The 19340-nt window shown below is 38.3% G+C and overlaps 1 protein-coding gene across 1 annotated transcript in view; it reads left to right on the top strand.

The window, feature by feature from the left end:
• The window catches only part of LOC132158640 (NADP-dependent malic enzyme-like), a 119257-nt gene that overhangs the window by 84095 nt on the left and 15822 nt on the right, over nt 1-19340 (top strand). Inside the window, exons 4-6 of the mRNA XM_059568135.1 lie at nt 4776-4851; nt 5608-5769; nt 17500-17603. Coding sequence (XP_059424118.1) covers nt 4776-4851; nt 5608-5769; nt 17500-17603 — 342 coding nt within the window. The remainder of the gene's footprint in view (nt 1-4775; nt 4852-5607; nt 5770-17499; nt 17604-19340) is intronic.

Here is a 19340-nt window from a genome sequence, read left to right as displayed (position 1 = left end):
TCATTTAATTAGTTGGTTGTGTAAAATTTGAATTTTTCATATCATGCCAGACTAGTGTTATCCAAAATTCAATTTAATTTAGTCTGTAACTCTACCAGTGAAATTCTTTGTACCAGTTTTGGTACAATAACAAATCCTTGTTGAAACTATTTAACTGTTAAGTGAAGTTAAGTGAAAAGTTAACAATAAAATCAAGAACAATGAATAATGTTACACATTACATTGTGTTTGCATTTTAAGTCCAAGACTTAAAGCACAAATCTGTTGTGACAAACATTTCTTTTGTGGTTCTTTTGCTATTCTTACTGCTTTTTATTAAAGTTTCAGGTTCAGCCCACATTTAATATAGTTGTCAAGGGGACAGTGCATTAATGCACTCAAAAGAAATGCTCAGTTCTTCAATAACAGCAGTTTGAGCCATCTATCAGTGCCAAGCTGATGTTAGACATAATGCGAGGGACGCTTTCCAGGCTATCTGCCTATGGTCCAAAACTGTTAAAATAACTGTTGTGGTTTTCCCCTCATCATGCATAAGATGATCCACTGTGGAAGAGAACATCATAGAGCAGTCAAAACCTGGGAGACTTTAGTTTTAAGTGTTTTTGAGAGGGAAACAGGTTTCCAAGGCATCATAACATCATTTGCAATGATGTTAATCAAATTTTCAAAAACTAAGCAACATTTTGATGACAACAACGCTTATTTCTCAGTAAAATTGCAATCACACATTGGAAGAAATTTTTTTTGAATTGAATTACTAGCAAACCACTCCTTTAGATGCCATTTTAATGCTTATGACAAACAGCTGAACCACATGCACAGAACTACTGGATATAGGCAGGAAAGAACGTATATTTAAAATTCTTTAACTGTCCTTTAACTTTTAGATCTGAGGAAGATAATGGTCACTAGTTGTGAGGCTTTCACTGGATACTTTCAAGCAAAGTTTTCACAATACCACATATTAATGATAAAATCTGCATCATCAATTTAATCTATTATACTTTTACGTTTGTTTACTGAAGCTTTAGCAGATATTTCATCATGTTGCTTGGAGATGAATGACTTCTAAAGAATTCTGTGTCAGAGGAGCATCCGATGTGAATCATGTTTGTGTTTCGAGCTTGATCCCTGCTCCCAGGCGTGTGCTTCTCATTTGACCGTGGGTCAGCTACTGAGGAAGAACTCTTATTTGCCTTTCCGCTGCACTGGAATTTAGCAACATCTTGCTGATGCCTAAAAGGATGTCTAAACTTTATTCCTGGAGTCATATGCTTCATACCAATCTTTAGATTTCCTGTCATTGACTGAGTTCTTCCTGTCAAAAGATGGTCTCCATTTGTGTCTTCTTTAGGCAGGATTCTTGGACTCTTATCTAGTCCACCTGGTGAAGTCTAATTTCAAGATTCTTCCAGATGTAAGAATGATTTGTTTTTTATGGATTCTGTGAACTCTGACTGAGAGATTGGAAGTTTTCCATGAAGCCGTGGGTGGAAGGAAGAAAGATCTACAGTAGGTGTATGTCCCCAAGATACCTTTGAGTTCAAGATGAAGGATGTCCCAGGAGTCCTGCTGATCCAACTATGTTCAGTGGATCTGATGAGACCAGAAAATAAAAACTGTAGAGAAAAAGAGCGGTCAAGAGTTTGAACGATAGAGAGAATCTTTGCAAGTCCAAGAACATGTGAAATGACACTGTGAAGTGCATTTGATTTTAGCTACTGCATCTTCTGACACTAGTGTCTATTTAAAACAATATTGTTATTTGCATATTTATTCATCCAGTAATTTATAACTGCTCACACCTGTTTTCCCTACAAGCGTTATTCAACAAGAGACGCCACACACCAAGATCTAACACTTTTCATAAACCACACTTAAAACTGTTCAAACACATGCCACATCTGAGCAAATCTTGCACTGAGTATGTATGGATCAGAAAATCTCAGTGTCAGCATTTGTTCATCTACATCAATTGGTGAAGTACAGTATAACCTCTACTTAAACATGATACCTGCCACCTTCAACAAACCAGATTTTCCAGACTTAATAAACACTAATGGTGTGATTGGTAGGCCAGTGTAGCCATGCTCAACCAATAAAGACTTTTGGGTGAAAGTAGTTTGTTCTTTCTTTCTTTCTTTTTGCATTTTTAGTGCAAAGTGTAGTGACAAAATCATTGATTCTACACTCCAAACTTAATCACAAGTGGTCACGGGATCTGCATTTGAGAATTTTTTTTTTCGGTAGCTCTTGGAATGAAGCTGTTGATTTGTTTATGGTCAGAAGGTTATGGATGGGCATGAAAACCTCCTTATTATTAGCACATGTGGGGAAGATAGAATGCTTCACTGGGAGGTTCATAAGAATTGATTCATTCTTGTTCACTGCAAAACTGAGGATACTGATTATAAAGTTTTGGATGCTCAAAAGAACAATTATCTGAGTTCTTGATTATTGCATTCTGTCATCTATGTTATTTTTTTACCTGCTTTTATTATTTTATTTTTATTCAGGGCTGTTTTCTTTGAGGCTATCTCAAAAATCTATGATGTGAAAATAATTGAGAGTAGAGAAATAAAGCAAAGCAATCATGTGAAATGAATGAGATAATATATAATCAACTTTTTCTATAACAACACAATAACAGCAAAATATAAAGATCTAGAGGGATTTTCATTTAGTTTCAATGCGTTTTCACTGTGCATGTGTGTGTATGTGTATATATATATATATATATATATATGTTATATTATATTATATTGTTTATTCATATTTTTAATGTTCATTTTTCAAGTTTTGGTAATTTTGTTGAACTTTTTATTAGTTTTTTTTTTTTACTGTTTAGGTTTAATACATTTTTATTTCAGTTTTAGGGCCCTATTTTAATGATCTAAATGCAAAGTGAAAAGCGCACGGCGCAGGTACACTCCGGGCATGTCCAAATCCACTTTTGCTATTTTAACGACAGCAAAACGGTCCATGCACCTGGGTGCATTTTTGGAAATGGGTTGTCCCTATTCTCTTAATAAGTTATGGGCGTAACGTTCAATTAACCAACCAGAGTGTCATCTCCCATTCCCTTTAAGAGCGAGATGCGCTCACGCCATGGCTGAATTTTCTCCAATTTTCTCATGATTTACAAGTAGTTGGAAACATTAGAGATATTATTAGTAATCGGCTGGACAAAATATATAACATTAGCCTAGTGTTTTTTTTTTTTTGATATTTAACTGCAAATATCTTACAAATTGTACCTTTAAATAACAAAAAAATATTGCACCATTGGCTTTAGACTTTCGACCAGGTTTGAGCTGGTCTATGGTGCAGTCTATTTTCAGCTCCTTAAAATAGCAATGCACCAGCAATGCATCTGAACACACCTCTTTTTTTTAGACCAGCACGCCCATGGGCGCACAAATGGGTGCAAATGCATTGCATGCTTGCGTCGCATTGCGCCGGGTGTATGATAGGGCCCTTAGTAATTTAGTACTTCAACTTATGTTCAACTTAACTTCATGATTTTTTTTGTTTCAGTTTGTTGCCAAAGAAACAAGTTTGATTTTGTTTTATTTCAGCTTTATTTCAGTTACTGAAAGTGGGGGACACAAAGTTGTGTCACATGACAGGAGAAACTGTAATTTAAAAAATAGACAGACATAAAATAAACAGAATGCACAGACCTTAGCTTTGTGAAATTATGCAGCATAAAACATCTGCATGAAACAGAAACAGCAGATGAGAACGCAAATTCATTCTCTGTCAGCAGGTGGTGCTTATGGAACAGCAGCGTTAAATCGTTTCCTAAATAATTGCTATAAACAAAGGTGCGATGCACTTTTAAATACTTATGCATTACATGGAGGTAAGATGAAAAGAAAATACCATATAAACTTTTCTGAAGACATGCAGTCAGTTTCCCTTAGAGATATATTCATATAAGGGATGTTGATGGCGCAGTGGATAAGACACATGCCTTTGGTGTGAGAGACCTGGGTTCGACTGTGAGACACTAATGTGTCCCTGAGCAAGACACTTAACCCCAGTTGCTCCAGAGGCGTGCGACCTCTGACATACCGTATATAGCAATTGTAAGTCGCTTTGGATAAAAGCGTCAGCTAAATGAATAATGTAATATAAACTCTCAATTCAGTATTTAGGATTTTTATTTTCCCCAATTTTTTTTTTTTTTTGCATGGTGAACAGTGATCTTGCTTTGCCTGCTATAGTATTTTCCCTTCTTTACATTCGTCTTCACTTGCTTCTGTTATTGGCTGTTTATAGTTGGTGTATTTGCCCAGTTAAAGAATTAGTTGTGTCTTATTAATAGTTCTCTAACCATTAGTCAGAAGTGTATGCAGATAACAGGAATGTCCTTTAATTCAGATGTTGTCTATGTTGCTAAGCCACTTGGCTGTATTATTTATTTTATTTTATGTTTAAATTGATGCTGTGTGCGTAGGCTAAATCGAAACGGTTTACCGTTTAAATATGTATATCGCCCAGTACTAATAGTAAAAGCTTTGTGAATATCAATACTTTTACCTGAAGCAGAACTTCAAGCATGAATTGATCCAAATGCAGCTGGAACATGAATTTATTTGCTTAATGACTTAAAAATACTCACTCTGCCTCCTCATTTTAGATGTCCACCATTTTGTTTTGATAATTTAATTCCATATATAATGAATGGAAGCACTTGTGACTTGGCCACAAAGCAGAATCAATTCAGTTGACCATGTTTTATCAATTTACTCTGTTTTTCTCTCTTCTAGGGGCCTATTTATTACAATTCATGACCGCTCCCACATCTCCACACTACTTCAGAGCTGGCCAGAGAAGGACATTCGTGTGAGTTTTGCCCACTCACAACTACACCACCCTGTACTATTACACAATGTACCAGAACTCTTGACTGTCAGATGAATTAACACTCTCCAGGGTTTAACCAGTTCCAAAGACATTGATTCAGTCACACTGTGAAAACAGTGCCAAAAAGTCATATTGGTCTGCTCGTTAGGCATTTAAAAGTTATTAAGGTAATGATGTACCGGGTGGCATGAAATTAAGCAGTAAAAATTTTAAACACCTTCTGCATCTGCATCACATTGTTAAAGAAAAAAAAAAAACATGTTGTTGTTGGGATCAATTGTGTCTGGTAATGCGATTGAATTACACAGCTCAAGCTGTTATTTTAATTTTGTTAGTTTATTGTGAATATGTGAAAATGTGATTATAAACAAAGAAAATCTGTTCTTGCTGGAGGGCAGACTCACAAGTCAGCCCAGTCAATCAAATATAAATGTGTTTAATCCAAAACAAAAAAATAAAAATATAATGAAGGAAGTGATTTGATAATAAAGTGCATAAATTCAGCCAGTGCACTTTGTAGTTTTCTTTAGTTTTTACAGGTTTCTATTTAAAAAAAAGATTGTTTAAATGTCATTTATTCATCTGATGGCAAGCAGGAATTTCAGCATCATCCCTCCAGTCATTTTAATATACCGATTTGATGCTAAAATATACTGTATCTTTTAAAACAATTAATAGCCTGTAATGAATTCCTGTCTTAATAACTTTTGTACTTTTGGTTGTATTTTCCGCTAGGCTGTAGTGGTGACAGATGGAGAGAGGATTCTGGGCCTGGGGGATCTGGGCTGCTATGGCATGGGCATCCCTGTGGGTAAATTGGCCCTCTACACCGCCTGTGGTGGAATGCCGCCTCAGCAGTGCCTTCCTGTTATGCTGGACGTTGGGACAGACAATGAGGTAGGCTGACCTGTGGCACTACAGCCAACCAGACCATGACTGCTGACACACGCTTGCCATCTCGCTAACTCTGACATAGTCAAAGAGGGACTTAACTATTCTTAGCAGCCACCAGACATGGGGACTTGTGACTTGGTGACTTGGACTCGAGTCGACTCGAGTCACTATTTTTATGACTTGTGACTTGACTTGACAAAAAATAAAATACTTGAGACTTGACTCGGACTTGGAAGTTAAAGACTCGGGACTTGACTTGACTTGAGACAGGATGACTTGAATGACTTGAGTGTTAATCACATCATGTTTTCAGTTTGAATATAAAACATATAAATTATTTTTAAAAATAAAATTGATTACTCAGCTGGAGCGCAGGCTGAGAATCGCGTTGTCATGACTGGACCAGGACACTATCATCAGTCATGCCCTCTCTACCTTACGCACACCACGCCCACTTAGATCAGATATCACATCAACATCTCAGCTTGAGGGGTACCAAGGGTCATCGCTTTTGTCGTCAATAATTCGCGCCTAAAAACGCGTGGAAAGGCGCGCCGCTTTCTCCTTGTTTCCAAAGCGCTCGGGCAGTTGCGCCCCTGAGGCGCCTGCCGTTGCTAAGCAACCATGACGCGCTCTCTCCATGAAGAGCAAAGGATAAATGGATTTGCAGCACTAAAAATCGTTTGCAGTAGCTCTGGTACTAAATTTATTTCAAAATGGCAATCCATATACAGCTATGATAAGCTGTTCCTTCATCTTGGCTGAGCTTTCAACGTTGTTACGGGAAAGGATGAAGCTGATTGATTGGTTCTTGTCACATGACCCGCGGTGCGCTTGCGGCTCTCTGAAAAGTTGAGATGTTTTTAACTCGATACGGTGCGGACGCGATTGGAAAAAAACGAGCGTGTCGCACCGCGTGTGCGTGGCGACCGCGTGTGCGTCGCGACCGCGTTGCTTCCATTATGAGCGCGCATACCGGTGGCGCATACATGGTGGGATAGGCCACATCGTGCTCGGCTTGCAGACAAGACTCTCTCGAATCTTATATTTTGCAAGTGCAATACCTTGTAATAGAGGTAATGACTTACGGATATACTCTGAGAGAGAGAGAGAGAGAGAGAGAGAGAGAGAGAGAGAGAGTGTGTGTGTGTGTGTGTGTGTGTGTGTGTGTGTGTGAGAGAGAGAGAGAGAGAGAAACACACTCGTGCTTCACCTGATGAAGGAAACCCAATCTGAGTCTGACTCCAATCACAACCCCAACATTCAGAAACTAATTGACAAAAATCTGAAGTATAATTAAGATGAAAAATGAAAAAATGAATTTGAGCTCCAAACCAAACTCCAGTGTTATTCGGCCCTAAACAGAACCACAAAACTGGCAAATTAATTATCACTCAAGCAATTAAAAGAAAGACAAATCCTTTCAAAATATCGACCCAGTGATCATGATTTGGAAATAGAGATTGGTAGACATAAAAGATCCTGGCTACCGAGAGAAGAGAGACTGTGCAAACACTGTGAGCTGAATCAAACAGAGGATGAGAAACACTTCCTTCTTGTCTGTCCCAAATTCAGCACTACAAGAGAAACATTCTTCCCACAGTTTGAAGCTTTGAATCGTTCATTCTTGTCTCTAAATGACTCAGAGAAACTACTCTATATACTTGGAGAGAATGAGACGGCAGTCATACTAGCTGCTAAATATTTATACACCATACACACCATACGAAAGGGATCATTTATTGTATTCAACTGTTTTATTTGATATTCTTAATTGTATATAATTACTATTATTATTATTAGAAATATTATCTGCTGCTATTTTTATTGTATTGTATTTTATTGTAATCATATTTTATATTTTATTCTGTATCTAAATGCTTTGGCAATACTGTAACTCAAATGTCATGCCAATAAAGCAACTTGAACTTGAACTTGAGAGAGAGAGAGGAGAAATGTAAGAAAGTGTAATGTTGTATGTAAACTGTGTTTGAGGGGAAGTTGTGGCCTAATGGTTAGAGAGTCAGACTTGCAATCGAAGGGTTGTGAGTTCGAGTTTTGGGCCGGCAGGAATTGTGGGTGGGGGGAGTGCATGTACAGTGCTCTCTCCACCCTCAATACCACGACTGAGGAGCCCTTGAGCAAGGCATCGAACCCCCAACTGCTCCCCGGGCGCCGCAGCATAAATGGCTGCCCACTGCTCCGGGTGTGTGTTCACAGTGTGTGTGTTCACTGCTCCGTGTGTGTGCACTTTGGATGGGTTAAATGCAGAGCACGAATTCTGAGTATGGGTCACCATACTTGGCTGAATGTCGTGTTAGAGAGAGAGAGAGAGAGAGAGAGAGAGAAAGAGAGAGAGGTGTTCAGAGAGGAGTCTGTTGGATGTTTAGCTGTTATTTGTTTTATGGACTCAATGTTGAAAATGTAAAACATTTCAAACACTGTTGGCAGAAGTGAAAAATAAATAATTTTATGAAGTTACAATTTTGTTTGATTCCATGTTTACTGAACATGAGTATTTACAATGCAAATCCAAATTATTTTAATTTACTGACAGTTACTTATATCTTGTCTTTTAACTTTATTAAGATCAGATTCTGCAGGTAAAATTACAATAATAAGGTGACTTGACTTGGACTTGACTTGACTTAATACAGGACTTGACTTGACTTGACTTGACATAACTCTTGACTTGACTTGCCCAAGAAAAAAATACTTGGGACTTACTTGAGACTTGAAGGTTAAGACTTGAGACTTACTTGAGACTTGCACATGTGTGACTTGGTCCCATCTCTGGCAGCCACATCCTCTCTTACGACTCTAATCCACCAGCTTGTTTGTTTTCAACGGTCGCAGCTTGCAATGCTGTAGCAGAAGGACAGAGGTGACTGCTGCAGTAACTGAAGGATATGAATAGCTCTGTGAGTTCAGAGGTAAATTTAGTGAGCGTAAAGCCTATGTAAGTCTTAACAGGGCCAAGGGTGTGGCACTGCATAAATAGAAAACCACTGCCTCATCTACCAAGGCTTTTTGCCAGTGGACACCTGGCACTTCCTTCCGTGCCAGAGCAGTGGCTTAGCCATGCCATCATAGATGCCAAATTTCAGATGGAGGGAGAGAGGAAGAGAAGTGAGAGAGGAAAAGACTGAGAATCAGTCTGTGACTTTCAAAACTTTTGTGTTTTAGAAACACTTTTCATTCTATTAAGTTATAGCTGTATAAACAAATATTTGTTTATAGTGCATACAGATTTTCTTACAGAACTGTAGTTTTTAAAAGAATGAAATGGACATGCACTTTTTAACTTCAGCATTTTAAAGCTTTCAGTTCAACAGGGTAAATTTAATCAAATTTATTATACACGCAAAGTTATGGTGGAAAAACGTTTATTTTTTTTAATGTTTACATTTTTTTTAAAGTATTTTATTCTCAGCAAAGCTGCATTTATTTGATAGAAAATACAATAAAAGTCATATTTTAATATATTAAGGAAATTAATTTATTACTTTTTCAGCAGCAGTTACTACTGCCTGTCACATGATCCTTTAGAAATAATTTTTAATATACTGATATGGTGCTCAAGAAACATTTCCATATATTATCAATCTTGAAAGCAGTTTGTGCTGCTTATTATTTTTATTTTATTTTTTATTTTTCAAAAAAAATTTATTTATTTTTTCATATTTATATTTTTCTTATTATTTTTTAATGATTTATTTTTATTTGATTATTAATTACTTTATTAATGTATTCATTTCTTTATTGTGGAAATTGTGATACACTACCATTCAAAAGATTGGGGTAAAGACATTAATCCACTTTTCATTTGAACTTTATATTCAACAAAGATTCCTGAAAAGAAATCATAGTTCTCAAAAAAATATGAAGCAGCTAAAACTGCTTTCATCATTAATGATAATATGAAGAACCATTATTAATATTTAAAAACCAATAATAATTGATAATAATTTAATACAATATCAGCATATTCAATATCAGCATATTCTGCTTTTAGACTAAAATTTGAAGTTCCTCAACTCATCAGACAGCTTCACACTCTTGTAAGTCTGTACAAAAGCTCATAAATGAGTAAGAGAGTAAGAGCACATTAACACTGTTGTGTAACTGCTCTGAGTCAGTTTTCCCATTCCCTTCTGCTTCAGTATCCAGCAGGCCAGCTCCACATGTGTCTACTACTGCAATGCTAAATTCTGAGTGGCCAGTCAGCTATTCAACATATCCTCAGGCATCAAAACACTTTAATGAGTTGACTCTCTAGATTCTGCCCCCTGTCTGTGTCTGCATCAAGTGTATTCAGCTGGAAGAATGAAGAAAAAAAAGTTATTTCATTTATTTATAAGTTGTTTTGGTAAAACTATTTATTTGTTTATCTCATGTCTGGGTAAATTTTGCATGCACGTGTTCGCGGTAAAAGTCTCTGTTTTTTGTTATTAAAATGATCTCAACGTAGACAGACAGAAATGCATACACGTTTCATACCCGCATGCATGGCTCGCTGTTTAGTCTTGCGTCCCTCTACAAGTCTAAAATTGAAAGACTTCTTCTGCTGTACCATTTAGCCGACTTTGGATAAATTCAGAGGTAATTAAGACCTCTTTTTCAGGATATTCTGAAGAGATGACAGATCTATTGATTGATGAATTCACTGCTTATACCCCCACAGCTGTGTGTGTGTGCGTTTTATAGGATGATTAAATGAGTGTTATTAAAGGATTAAGTCTACTGTTATTTCTAAAGGAGCAAGACGCCTGCTGACTGGGGTCAGGCTGTCTCCTGTCTTTCAGACCCTCAGAAGGAGTTGGATGACTGAATCTGGATCAGTTTGAATCTCCAAACACAGTCAATACAGACAGTGAGAGATCTGATCCATGATCAGCATACATAATTTATGGGTGTTTTGTTAAACTCTAATCCGTAAAGAACGCTGTCTGTGGTCTGGCTGCTAGAGAAAGTTCAAGATGTGCAAATAACATTGAGGTACTTTGTGCAGGCCTTTTGTGAAGAGTTTAAGTGTGCTAATTGTTTAGTGTCAGCAAACTGGATTTCCTGTCATATACTATTTGCATCTCAGCGTAAATATTCTCAGCTGTTATTTGCAACCCTTTGTAAATAAATACATTATTTTGTATACAATTTGTAATTAATATTTTATTTTAATTTCAATATTATATAAGATTTTAATAGTTTAAACATATACTGAAACAGATACTCCAAAAATATTGTTTTATATATTTATTATTATGTATTTTATTATGAAAGAATACAAATTTTAACCATAAAAATATTAAAACATTATATAAAATGTCTCAAGTTACGAATGTAACCATGGTTCCCTGAGTAGGGAACGAGACACTGCGTCCTCTAGGGGGCGCTATTGGGAACACTTCATCGTGACCCGTGTCTGAAGCATACATTGAAAAAACACCAGCGAGTTGGCCGGCGACAGCCTCTGACGTCACTACTGGCACGACTATAAACAGGCACTGGGAGAACGAGTCATTCACTTCTTCATCTGAAGCTTGCGTCCGAAGCATGGGAGGGAGTTAGAGGATGCAGTGTCTCGTTCCCTACTCAGGGAACCATGGTTACATTCGTAACCTGAGATGTTCCCTTTCAAGGGAACTTCGAACTGCGTCCTCTAGGGGGCGCTATGGGGAACAGTATACCCATGCCACCATGCTGAGGGGAGTGCAGGCCAGAATCATGGCGAACACTAAGTACCAACTCTACCATTTCCATGGGAGTTGCCCCTGGGACATTTAGATGGCTGTCTGTGACAGTACCCCTTATGGCCAAAGGCCTCAGCTACATACCCAACTTAATTGTTAGGGCCTCGGCCCGGGGTAGAGCTGAAGGCTTGAAATCAGGAAAGATTCCTTTAAAGGGATATGGCTAAGAACCTAGCATTTTATACTAAGTCTTGCCTGTCACACGGGCTACCGCTTGCTTTCTCATAAGCTTGCTGAAGGAGCTGTCTCAACAGATCCCTAGTAGCAACACCCTGTTTAGCTAGGTATCCGAGAATACATAGGTGGAGTGGTGCCCAAGATGAACGGGGCTTTTACCAACTCAAGAAAGGGCACGAAGCAACCGCGCGAAGCCATATAGGATTTGAGAAAGAACACAGAATACTAGTGTGCGAAATTACCACAGTGTGGATTTTAGTAAGTGTGCAAAGACTTCACGTGCACACTTACCATAGCATGGATTTTCAAATACTGTTCTAAGGAGGGGCTCTCGTGGCACACTGATAGAGCAGCTCATAGATGGAATGGTGCATCTCAAAACAGTATGTTTGAGAGTCATCAACTCGATCTGTGGAAATAATGCTGAAGCGCTAGCGCTATTAGTAAAAAAAAGAGAATTCAGTCTCATATGAGAGGAGAACTCCGAATTCAGAGTAGCGCGCTGATAGGCGACCCTTCTTGGAAAAGGGGAGAGCTGCTAAACTACCACGAGAATCGCCCAAATAGCCCCTCATGTTGAGGGAAGCGATGCTTGAAGTGTATAAACAAATACACACTGGCTGAAAGGGAACGAGGCAGAGCGTGTAACCCTTACCGTACAGGATTTCAGAAAGTGTCTTGCGTGCACACTTACCAGGGGAGGATAAAAGCAGAAGTTAAAAATCTCTAAAGGGAATGAGTAGATACCTCTGTATCTCTCTGATTCAGACGAGAACGCTGCCTCGTCTGGATCACATCCCTTAGGTTCTGCTTACCCCCTTTTTGACCCAAGATTCCTCTTACCCTTGCCTGCAGGTGCCTGTCTTTGATCCTCAGATCGAGACAGGCCAGGACCCCTATGTTGTTTGGTCTCAGACCTGGACCTTCGTGGAACGAAGAATCTGAAAACAGCGGAGAGCGCGTTTGTCTCCCTGAACTTCTCGATCAGGTGAACTCCCAACTCCCCCGCAGAAAGAAAGCTCTTTCTACAGGGGGAATCCTCTCATAGCTGTTTTCGCACAACTCTTATGCCGAAACCGATGGATGCGAGAATAAAACAGGCTATTTAATTTCTTTTTTATCTCAGTATGGAGATCAGGGAGAAATGGAAGACTCACCTGAAGACTTTTCCTCGGAAAAAGAGATGAACGAGAGCAGAGCTTTTTCATTGAAAAAACGCTCACAATGCATGCAGATTGCCTCCTCAAAGACATCGCATGAGTGCTCTTCACCCAAACAAATGATGCAAAGATCATGTGTGTCATCGGGTGTCAAATAACGCAGACACGGATGCACGTCTAAACGCTTGCTAGTAGTCGCCATGATAGACAGAGAAAGATCGCTCTTACCAGTTCATTCAGATGCACGCTTCAAACAGAGCAGTCAATGAAGACGAAGAAGAGAATGACGTGTTCTCCCGTTGCCTGTTTATAGTCGCGCCGGTAGTGACGTCAGAGGCTGTCGCCTGCCAACTCGCTGGTGTTTTTTCAATGTATGCTTCAGACATGGGTAACGACGAGGTGTTCCACATAGTGCCCCCTAGAGGACACAGTTCAAAGTTCCCTTGAAAGGGAATCCCAAATTAATATAACTATAGTATTAGTAAATATTTTTATTTAGAAAGTCATCACCAAAATCATCATCATTATTATTGTTATTATTATTAATAGATTTGACTTATGATCTTTTCGAGAAATTTATATTTTATATATTAGTTTGTGTGTATGTGTGTATAAAAAGTATAAGTACATAGTATAATTCTAAGTGAAATTAAGAAAGAAAACATTACAAATTAAGAAAATAAGAAAACATTATTATATTTGACAATAAATCTTATTTCTTTTGAGAAATTAATCATATATTATATTATTATATTATATTATAGTTGTTATCATAAAATATTTTACTCTTATGAGTGTTTTTTTTTTTTTGCCAAGTTCAGTGATTTAGTAGCTGCGATGTAGAACCAGATTGTACAAACAAAAACAGCCAAAACAGACATTTATACTTTAGACTGCAATCAAACCCAATGTAAACACTATCTTCGAATTTCCTTTTTTGATGTTTCTCTATGTAAACACCTCCTGTGAGTGTTGCTGGAGTATTGTGCCTTGTCTAAACAGTGCTGGGTTGCATGGAGATCTCTGAGCTTCTGTATACACTACAGACAACAGATTATGATCACTGACATGTGTCTCTGCTGTAAAAGAGGATTATGAACCCTGATGATGTCTTTTATACAACTTTTAGATGCTGCTTCTGTTGATTGACTGCAGGGACACTTACTATCGCTATCACCCCATGTGACCTCATCCACATGCATACATTTCACCTACTGAAAGGAAACCAAATGATGTAACTGAAAACAAAGTTCTGTCTGTTTTGGTTGTGGGTGGCCAAGGAAAAAAGACTTCTCTATATTGCTCTCTCTTATTCTCTCTGACACTCATTTTCTCATTCTTCTCTGACTCTGTGGCTAACAGACCCTGACTGTTCCGGTGCCTTAATCTCACCTGAAAGACTACATACACACAGTTCACACAGACAAAGCACAGTTCACCAAAACCCACTATTAATCCCTGAGAGAAAAAGGCTTCCTCTCATCACCTAGTGACACAAAAGAACTTCTTAGTAGTTGTGCAGATCTAGGATCAGATTTTGTCCTGTTTTTGCATGAATTATCTCAGGTGGATCATTTCACATACATCTAATTTTCTGTCGAGGTATATCTGTTATTTTAGATAATATCTTAGTCTGATGTATTAGAATTTCAGATATTACATTTATTACAGGGCTTTTTATAATGTCAACATCTGGTTTTCATCAAATGGTGAAAAGATTAAGGATGCTGATAGGAAATTTAATATGGAAAATATTAAACTGATCCTTGTTACAGTAGTCCCAGAACTACATTTTCATCAACCGATCAGACTTAAAGGTTAAGCTTAGGGTTGGGAGTCAGTAAAATGTTTACATTTATTTAAATTAAAAATCTGTATTGTGAAATATTATCAAATATTATTTAAAACAAACAAAAAATGTTTTCTATTGTAATAGATTTTAAAATGCAAGTTATTTTTTTGATGGCAAAGCTGATTTTTCAGCAATCTTTACTCCTTTCTTCAATGTAACATGATCCTTCAAAAATAATTAAATAATATTTTTATTTGTTACTAGTTTTTTATTCATGGTATTTAAAATTGATTGATTGATTTTTTTTTTTTTGGTAAAATGGAAAATAATGTAATGCATCCTTGCTAAGTAAAAGTAAAACAATATTTTCAAAATCACAGCTATGACCAATAATGTATAGGTTTTTTTTTTTTTCTGGTGCAGTCTATGATCATCCTATAAATACAGTTAGGAAAGGGCTTGTTTTGGCTCTGCCCCATTGATGGGACAACATGTCATGATCCATTTCTGAGGAGGTGTGGCAGTTTAATGTTTGTTTGGGTTCCTGGGAGGTTCAGAGAAGCTCCTTTTATAGGAGCTGTCTTGAGATTAAAAAACAAAATCACAACAAACCAGACCCTCTGGAAGTATATCCCCTCCCACTGAGTGTGCACTTAAAAGTGCATTATGAACACACAATAAATCTGCCTGCAGTTACCGTCTCATATCTCAGACTGCACTCTCCGTTTCGTCTCCCACACTGATGAATTTGCTTGTCGCCTGAAACCAGACAGTCCTCCCTTTTAAGGGCACATTTATGAGCTCAATTGCTGTGTAAAAGTCTGGAATAGAAATCCAAAGTAGTACTGGAAGAAAAATATCCCTTTATTCAGTTTCACTCTTCCTGCATGTGTTTTTTTCAGCCAGCATGCCAGCATAGTTGCTAAATGTCATATCATGATTTTGTATTGTTTAATGCCACACATTTTGTTCTATTGTGCTATTGTTCTATAAATAAATAAATAAATAAATATATATATATAGAAGAAAGTACTAGAAACTTACTAGAATCTTTTATGGGAGAACTATCACTTTAAAATGGATGAATGTTAATTACATAAAAGAAAAGAAATTAATGGGTTTAAAATGTTGTAATGAATTAAACCTTAATAATCAACGGGAAGAAGGAGGCGGGAACCGGTGGACAATCAAAATGAAACTTTAATAATTCAAAATAAACACAAAGTCAAAGTCACAGTCACCTTTATTTATATAGCGCTTTAAACAAAATACATTGCGTCAAAGCAACTGAACAACATTCATTAGGAAAACAGTGTCAATAATGCAAAAATGATAGTTAAAGGCAGTTCATCATTGGATTCAGTTATGTCATCTCTGTTCAGTTAAATAGAGTCTGTGCATTTATTTGCAATCAAGTCAACGATATCGCTGTAGATGAAGTGACCCCAACTAAGCAAGCCAGAGGCGACAGCGGCAAGGAACCGAAACTCCATCGGTGACAGAATGGAGAAAAAACAAAACAGCGCATCAGCCCCTCACGGACGACTGATGCACACAAAATAAAACCAAAACATAAAATAAAGCCCAGGCCTGGTCCTCTCTCGTCCTTCACTGTCGTCGCTCCAGTTTTATATCCTTCCATCTCCTCTGTGGGACTCGAGACCGGTGGTGGGTCGCAGGTGTCGCGGATTTCCCAATCACTCCACCGGCCTCGCTCGTGTTCCCACATCCCTCGGCCCCGCCCCACTCGTCACAAATGTATTTATTTATTTACTTAGATCAATCAGCATCCAATTATCCCTTTTTATTCCTTGACTTTACTTATGATAATTAATACTTGATACAATACATTTTGAAAGATGAAACGAAAGTAGCGCCATATATATTTCTTATTTGTATTGTGCTATACATCACTATCAAAAAAAAAAACTGTGCACACTTTAAAATTAGGGTAAATTTTCATTCCATGCTGACTTTAAAGACTTTAAGACTTCATTTTAACTTACTGCTTTTTCAATCCCACACAGCAACTACTATTTTTTCTCTTTCACTAGTTCTATCAGATAAAAGAAGCTTTAATACTAAGAACAGATCGTCAGAAAAGATTATGCCTGAAATTTTGTGTGCCATGTGGGAATGAGTTCTGATGAAAGCACTTCCTCATTCACCGTGATCAAAACATGTGGAAAAACTTCCAGACTTGTTGCACCACACATCAGTACTGCTGAGAGTGATGCAGGTGCTCTGTTAATCCGTTTTCTTTTCTGCTTGACTGGCAAACAGACAGTGATGGGGCGTGCAGAATTTTATATGACGCTCGTCGCTCACATTCTCTCTCTACTTCTCTTCTGTTTTCCTATAATTTTAGTGTCTCTCAGTGTGAAGTCTGCAGATCTGTACTAGAGTGACAGCTACTAGACTTCCAAATTGAAAATACAGTGCAGTTCTTTTTCTTCACATGTTGGCCTCTTTCTGTTTTCTTTTATGCTTTCGTGCATTTCTCTTTCTCTTGTTCTCAGTCTGTCTTTTAAACATACGCTTACAGGGACAAACAACTGTGAGAGGTTTATATAGCTGTGGGGTAACCAGATTACCATATGCAATCTAATTATAGACCAGATTACCATATGATATTCAATTAAAGACCAGATTGCCATATGCTATCTAATTAAAGAGGAATTGTTCACATAATAAACATTTGCTTTTGAGTTTTGATGGAATTGTATTTTTGTTTCTAGTTTTTCCCCCCACTGGTTAAAGTAATATGATGAATAGTCATGTCATGCTATTGTTTCTACTTGATGCCTGGAATTATAGAAGTGAAAAACTTTTCTTTTCTCTTTCCCTGTCTCAGGAGCTCCTAAAGGACCCTCTGTACATTGGTCTGAGGCATAAAAGAATACGTGGACCGGCCTATGATGAGCTTCTGGAAGAATTTATGAAGGCTATCACAGACAGGTATAGTAAACCCACTGTACCCCTCCCACACAGCACTCGTTTCCTTCCACAGGGCACAGATGGAAAGCATAGCTGAGCCATTGCATTGCAGGAATGTGGGGTGAAGCGCATGCCTCTAGATTTGTGGGCTCTGAGCGACGACTCCAGTGGCAGAGACCTGAACCGAATCGCTGACTGCACGCCTCATCAGTTCTTTCCCCACATATCCTGCTCCACACTGAGCCATGCGGTGATGTAATTCAGCCTATAACCAGCCCCACTGCTTGATGGCTCAGTCAGCTCACTGATGCTTAGAATGGTTCACGATCTTGTGCATTTGTCTTCAATAGTCTTCGAAGATGTCAGTTTGGTTTATTTGAGTTCTGTTTGGTTTCAAGATGGCAGCGCATCCACACGCAGGGGTTCTCTCTATCCCATCAGAACGGTGCTTTCGTGTTTATTGTCTTGTGAGTTGCAGTGTTTTTGTATGTCTTTATTGCGTCTACCTGTCTTTAAGCACGCATACAGTCGTGAGTTTCTGCTCGATGTTGGTAAAATCAAATTTTTAGAGTTTTAAACTCCGTGCAGACTTAAAGAGTGTGTCCCCTAAAATACACTAACAGTGATTTTCCAACACATGATAACAACACTCTAGACTTTGTTTACACCACCAAGAGAGGAGCTTACAAGGCCCTTCCCTACCTTGGTGCCTCAGACCACATCACTGTCATGCTAATGCCTACATACAGACCGCTTGTTAAAGTCGCCAAACCAGTTCACAAACAAATACAAGTGTGGCCGGAAGGTTCGTCAGAGGCTCTTCAAGACTGTTTTGACACCACTGACTGGAATATGTTTAAGCAGGCTGACACATACAATAAACACCATAGACCTCCAAGAGTACTCTGAGACTGTCACTGCCTACATCACCAAGTGTATTGATGATTTTACAATCACAAAAGACCATCACTGTCCGGGCCATCCAGAAGCTGTGGATGACAGGGGAGGTCTACAAACTCCTGAAGGCTTGGAATGCTGCCTTCAGAGCTGGAGATGAGGTGAGCATGAGGACAGCTAGGGTCAACCTATCCCGCAGCATCAGAGAGGCTAAGAGACAGTACTCCAGGAGGATAGCCCATCAATTCAATGACTGCAGAGACACTCGAAGCCTGTGGCAGGGGATACAGACCATTATGGACTACAAGCCCCTACTGCGGACTTGTGACAGCACCATCTCCCTGCTGAACGAGCTGAACACCTTCTTCTCTCGCTTTGAGGAACAAAACAGCACCACTGCACAGGAGACTCCACCTCCTCCCGGCAACCAGATGATGACGCTTTTTTGAGCCCCCTCATCAGAACGCTCTGCTTGAATAGGCATGTCAGATTGTAGACTTTGAAGTAAACACCCACTGCTATGATTGGTTGTGTTGTGAATTGTGTATGTTTGACAGCGTACATCCTTCACAGATGGACACTGCAGTGATTAAGGTTAAAAAAGCATAAGTACTCATATCAAATGATCTGTTTAACAGATAAAGCAATAGTGACGACATAATAAAAACAGTTACTCACATGTGTGTTGCGACTTCTGTCAGATCCAGTATTGTCGGCCCAGCATCATCTTTCAGTTTCAATATTTCTAAAAATCCCATGTTGAATTGCACCTTGTTTGTAAATGAATATGCGGTAAAACTAAGTGAACAAAGGACCAAGTTCTTACTGACATGGTCTGGATATTAATATATAAAAATAAAG

Source organism: Carassius carassius, chromosome 15, assembly GCF_963082965.1.
Source record: "Carassius carassius chromosome 15, fCarCar2.1, whole genome shotgun sequence".
Taxonomy (NCBI): domain Eukaryota; kingdom Metazoa; phylum Chordata; class Actinopteri; order Cypriniformes; family Cyprinidae; genus Carassius; species Carassius carassius.
Note: the sequence above shows the minus strand (reverse complement) of the source record. Positions and strands in the feature narration are given on the sequence as shown.